This window comes from Carica papaya, chromosome 4 (genome assembly GCF_054855325.1).
Source record: "Carica papaya isolate Zhongbai chromosome 4, ASM5485532v1, whole genome shotgun sequence".
Lineage (NCBI taxonomy): Eukaryota > Viridiplantae > Streptophyta > Magnoliopsida > Brassicales > Caricaceae > Carica > Carica papaya.
In genome coordinates this window covers 23,945,015-23,951,316 of record NC_142312.1, presented here as the reverse complement: position 1 = coordinate 23,951,316, position 6,302 = coordinate 23,945,015, and the positions used below count along the sequence as shown (strand labels likewise).

The following is a 6,302-nucleotide window of genomic DNA, read 5'->3' as shown; positions in this document are numbered from 1 at the left end:
AAATATGTTAATTACGTTTAGTTCCAACATCTAATCGTATTTTAGATAAGCCCAAACACCCAATTAGAAATTAAATTATAATTAAACATACACTACCAGCTAATTATATTTAAAAAGATAATTGTGATTTGTCAATCTTCCGTTGAGCTGGATCGGATATATTTAAAAAACTCCCCATTTATATTTTATTGGTTAAGATTTGATTTTACAGTAATCATAACTGTATGGCCAGATCAATCTACTTCTTATTATATTTAAATTCCAATTAACCCAACAATTTTTAATTAATTGATTGATTGATTAATTTAATCACAAATCTTTAATTTAGATTATCCGTTATTATCAACAGTTTTGAATATTTCACTGCTTTGCATCAAAATTCCAAGGACAGTCTCGTAATTTCACTGTTCCGTCGCCTGGTTGCTAAGCGAATAAGAGCACAGAGAAAGGAGGAGAAGTTTCTTCCAGGAAAATCAAAACAACAAACAAACCTTCTCTTTCATTCTCTCACAATTAGGGTTAGCACTTTGAAAAATTCACTCCGAGTTTAAGGTGTGATTTTTTTATTTTTTATTTGTCAATTTCTACGTCTTAATTCGTATAGACTTGTACATACTCTTTCTTCATACTACCTCTCTAGAAAATATTTTCTTCAATCCCTCATTTCTCTGCTCTTTCCTTCTGTATATATACGTACATAAACCCCTAGATCCAATTTCCTATTAAAAAATATTTATTATAATTATTGGGTCTGGGAGAAAAACTATTTGTTTCTTCACAGAATTGGTTGCTTTTTAGGGAAAACTTCTAGGTTTTCAGAGAAAATTATTGCTTGGTTTCTAGAATAGTTGGTTTCTTTCCACGAAAAAGAAAACGTCTTAAACAAAAATTTCGATTTCAGTGAGAGTCTTTCTCGATCTGTGAATTCCTTGTCAAATTGTGATCTGAAATCCCAGAAACTTCCGATCACAAAAAACCGCCCCTTCATGGCTGTGCCCACAACAATAGCACTCTACGCTAGTCCACCTAGCAGTGTGTGTTCCACGACGCACCAGATCAATGCTCATGCATCGTGTGATTTCGAGTTGAACTCCAGGCCCTCTTCTTCGGCTACGTCCACGGCATCATCTTCACAGAAAACGATCGTTGGTGGATTGTCTTGTTTGTTCTCGTCGTCGTCCGTCAAACACGCATCTTCTTCTTCTTCGAGTTTCTCCGGAGGAGGGGAGGACTTGGGGTCTTTATGGCACGACAGAGGTGAGGAAATGAAAGAATTGAGTTTGAGCAGCTCCTTCCGCTATTCACCGAGTAAATTCGGCGGTGGGTCTTATTTGAAAAGGGACCAGAGCCCGGTTTCGGTGCTTCAGGGTCCGTTTTCCTGCAGTTCTAATGGTGGAGTTGGGTCTGCAAGGAGTCCACCAATGAGAATTTCCCGAGATAAGAACTTTGATATCTCCTTCCGAGGAAACGCTAATGTTTTGTTTAATGGGTTCATTAGAAATGCACTGGGTTCGTGCGTTGATTATGATTCGCCGAGTTCTGAGGCAGACAGTGACGGTTCTATTGATAAAGGCTCGTCTTCTTCAGTTATTGTTGATGAACTGACGTTTAACATGGAGGATAGTTTTGTGGGAGGCAATGTTGAACCTCGTGCAAAAGAGTTGCTGTTGGGTGCACAAATGAGGCACAAAATATTTTTTGATGATTTTGTGATTAAGGCTTTCCACGAGGCTGAGAAGGCACATAGAGGGCAGGTCAGATTGAACATGGATCTTCATTATGTGTTTTGATCATTGGAAATTTATTTTACAAATATTTAGTTGAGATGGTTGTGTTGTCTTTCTTGTAGAGGCGTGCAAGTGGTGATCCTTATTTGCAACATTGCGTGGAAACTGCAGTGCTTTTGGCATTAATTGGTGCTAACTCCTCCGTGATTGCTGCGGGTCTTTTACATGATGCGCTTGATGATTCCTATTTGACTTATGAGTATATCTTCAGGACATTTGGAGCAGGGGTTGCTGACTTGGTTGAAGGGGTAAGAAAAATAATTCATATTGAATGTTGTGTTATCTGATGACTTTATTCTGAGACCTGTACAATACATGCCTTATGGAGCTTTGTCTGAGCTCTCCTTGGCATTTAATTTGAGTTGTTGTTAACTGGGTTTCTTTATTAAATCTTAAATCGTAGATCAGTTAAACCAGAACATATTGCGAGTTGTCAGCCAATGAGAAAATGTTTATGATGTGGAACTTTGGTTTCTCTCACTTGGTGGTGTGTATGTAGATGTTGTCTTTATATGAGTAAACAGTATTCTTCATCTTTATTTATTTTGTCATTTGAATAATATTTATGAGAATGTTTGCTGCTATCTTATTTGCATATTGCTCTGTTTTGTACTAGCTTGAGAAATTCAGAAATTTTTAATGCCTTGACCTTGGGTTATCATATTTCTCGGGTTTCTGGATTGACTATATAATCATAGTCCCTTCTTAGGTATAAGATTTTTCTGAATAAGTCTGCCACTCTTGGGGAGATCTAATCCCATACATTTTTGTTGCTAACATTTGTTGACTTGTTTTTGGTACTTCTCTCATCCATCTGACTATTTCCCTTAGAGGATGGTGTGCAATGAAAATATTCATTTGTTCTCTTGATTGAAAATGTGTTCACTTTCTTGTACTTCCTGTTGTGTTAGTCTATTGTATATGGATTTTTATCCTCAGAGGAGAATAAGTTTCTCTTTTCTGGCATTAACATAGGTTTCCAAGCTCAGCCAACTGAGTCAACTTGCTCGTGAGAACAATACTGCTAGCAGGTCTGTTGAGGCAGATCGCATGCACACCATGTTCCTAGCGATGGCAGATGCTAGGGCTGTTCTCATTAAATTGGCAGATCGATTGCATAATATGATGACTCTTGATGCGTTGCCTTTGGTTAAGCAGCAGCGGTTTGCTAAGGAAACTTTAGAAATATTTGCACCTTTGGCCAATCGATTAGGAATCTATAGTTGGAAGGTACAACTAGAAAATCTGTGTTTCAAGCATGTCAACCCAGACCAGCACAAAGAACTGTCCTCTAGACTTATGGAATCATCTGATGAAGCAATGGTTACCTCTGCTATAGACAAACTAGAGCAAGCTCTTAAGGAGAAAGGCATTTCGTATCACGTTCTATCTGGAAGGCATAAAAGCTTGTATAGCATCTACTGCAAAATGTTGAAGTATGTGCTCTCTCTCTCTCTCTCTATATATATATATATATATATATACACACACACACAGATTATTCACTCTGTAAGTTATCAAATATTACATGGTCAGACATGTTCGTGTCTGCATGCAAATATGCTAGATGCATTGCAGATGTATCTGTATATCTTCAGTATCAATTCTGGCACATAGAGTTATGGTATTATAAGCTATTTAGTTTTTCTGGCTGTTAGTTGGATTTTTGCCGAAACTATTTCGTTCCAAAAAGGCCTAAAGTTATGTTAGCCTTCTTATAAGTTTGATATTGTGTTACTTTAAGGATTCATTCAGATGGTGGAATCCATTTTCTGAAGGATATTCTGTTTCTGTTAATCATCTATTAAATATCTGGGCTCCTTTATTTTTTAGGTTTAAAATAAAAGTGGTTAGCATATGCCATTTTCTAACCGTTTATGAGTATGCAGTATTAGTATAGTTATGAAGGATTCTCCTAACTTGTGGTATTTCATATTGTGCAGAAAAAAGCTAACCATGAATGAAATCCATGATATTCACGGATTACGTTTAATTGTTGAAAACAAGGAGGACTGTTATAGTGCTTTAGAAGTTGTACACCAGTTATGGTCTGAAGTACCTGGAAAGCTTAAGGACTACATAACTCATCCCAAGTTCAATGGGTATGTTATATCTTCATAAATTCTGGTGTGATATTTGTTACTCTTTTCTCTACTAACTATTGATTTGATTGACAGGTATCAGTCTTTGCATACAGTTGTTATGGGTGAAGGAAAAGTTCCTCTTGAAGTGCAAATTCGAACTAAGGAGATGCATTTACAAGCGGAGTTTGGATTTGCAGCTCACTGGAGATACAAGGAAGGTGACTGCAAGCACTCTTCCTTTGTGGTTCAGATGGTTGAGTGGGCACGATGGGTTATAACCTGGCATTGTGAAACAATAAATAATGACCAGACTTCTATTGATTATTCTGATTCCATCAAGCCACCCTGCAAATTCCCTTCTCATTCTGATGATTGCCCATTTTCCTATAAGCCACACTGTTGTGAGGATGGACCTGTCTTTGTCATCATGATTGAAAATGATAAGGTTTGTCTCTGACGCTGCTTGTATTCATCCATTCTATATTTAACGAAGTGGGTACAGCTGAACAGTTTGGTAATCGAATTGTGGTTTGTTGTTCCTTTCAGACTGTAGTTTTGATTGTTATCTAGACATTCGTTTAGCCTCGGTTGAAACACATTAAACCTGCCCAGGCCTTGGAAACTTTTTTATCAAAACAACTTCATGTGTGGTTTATACTCTTTAAAGAAGTAATCCATGTTTTGGCTTTATGGTACAGGAGGATCTATTGAGTCAGAATGTTTGTATTTTTCTCCTTACCATGAATTAACCATTACCAGTATCGCTTGCTGCATTTTCTCTGGATAAATCTTCTACGGGGAAATGTTTCTTACGTTCGTTATGTAATTTAATATTCATTTTGTCAACGGCTGACAAGTTGTAATTTGTTTCCAATTTTTACTGTCGCAGATGTCGGTGCAAGAGCTTCCGGCAGAGTCGACAATGATGGATCTGCTTGCAAGAGTTGGGTGGGGAAGCTCAAAATGTAGTATATATGGTTTGTCTGTGAAGGAAGAACTAAGGCCAAGGCTGAACCATGAGCCAGTGAGTGATCCCACATGTAAGCTGAAGATGGGGGATGTTGTGGAGTTGACTCCTACAATACCTGATAAGTCTTTGATGGAGTACAGGGAAGAGATTCAGCGCATGTACAATCGTGGACTGGCTATGTCAAGCACTGGTACCCCGATAAATAGCACGATTGGCTGGAGAAGCTGATATTCATCTGTGATTCATTACACGGACGACATTGGAGGCAGTGGGTGGAGAATTTGACCTTCGTTTGACTCTTGTTTGATTCTCTTTTATAGTGGTAGGATCTAGTGATAATTAGTCATTCTTGTAGATGCACGATGCATTACTTGCTGTACAGAACAGTTCTATGGTTCTATTATGCCATAAAAAATGTTACTGAAAGAAAAGCAAAAGGAAATAAACACGCTAACTAGATTCAATGAAGGCTGAATTATTTGGTTTCTCAATCTTATCTATTATTAATTAGACGACAACATTCCACCGAGCTAGATTCTTGAATTGATGCAGAGGATCCTAATTTGCACCAATTTCTCAGACATTGTAAAAAAAACTCTATCTCCAAAAAAAATCTTGAAGAGAGTCCTGCCATGATAAAACAAGAAGAAGCAAGATCAGGAGTCCCCCGAGTCCCCACGATGAGCTCCCAATTCTAAGCACCCAACAAGGATCTGGCGAAGGAAGCAGCGAATATCTCCGTGTGGACAAAGAAGAACCTGAAGTAGTTCTGATGGCGATTATCAACCCAGCAATAAGCAGAGGAAGAACAAAACCAGAGTCGAGTTTGGTCTCATAATATCTTCTCTGCTCATTTCTTGATCTTCTCACAACATACAGTGGTGACAGCACTATTGACACTACTAGAGCCATCACCATGGCTACTGATCTATGTGATGTGTTATGGGTTGCGTAAGTATACGTAGTAATAGCCATGGTTGGAGAGTACTTGGAAGGGTTTCAACGATAAATATATGAATGGTTTGTTTTCAGGTGATGAGAGTATTGTAGATAGTGGAGGTAAAAGACAGTAGTAGTGAAGGAATCTAGGTGGAAAGCTAAATCCAGCCGCCCAAAAAGCTTAAGTTGAAAAAGAAAAGCACTTGGAAACTCTGCAAGTAAGGTATCTATTTCCTTCCATTCTGTTTACTTTAGTTAAAAAAGGTGTGGGTGATTACTTATTTCTCTTTTTTAATTAAGAACGCGTTCCAAAATACTAGTTTCTACTGTGAATTTTAAAAATATTATTTAAATAAATATTAATTAGAAATATTTTTATTTAAAAATTATTTAATATTTAATAAAAAATAACTGTAAAAAATACTATCAATTTTAAAAATTAAAAATTTTATATTTAGTATAATTAGTTTTTAAAAATTTATCTATTTCATTATAAAAATATTTTTAAAAGATAAAAATTAT

General features: G+C 36.8%; 1 protein-coding gene across 1 annotated transcript; it reads left to right on the top strand.

Annotated features, from left to right (window-relative positions):
* The first annotated feature begins 455 nt into the window (after positions 1–455).
* Positions 456–5,332, top strand: LOC110819889 (putative GTP diphosphokinase RSH2, chloroplastic). The gene is made up of 6 exons (XM_022049219.2): positions 456–1,754; positions 1,850–2,035; positions 2,763–3,223; positions 3,731–3,889; positions 3,965–4,316; positions 4,761–5,332. The coding sequence occupies exons 1-6, from the start codon at positions 987–989 to the stop codon at positions 5,067–5,069; spliced, it is 2,235 nt and encodes a 744-aa protein (XP_021904911.2). The 5' UTR covers positions 456–986; the 3' UTR covers positions 5,070–5,332.
* The last annotated feature ends 970 nt before the right edge of the window (positions 5,333–6,302 follow it).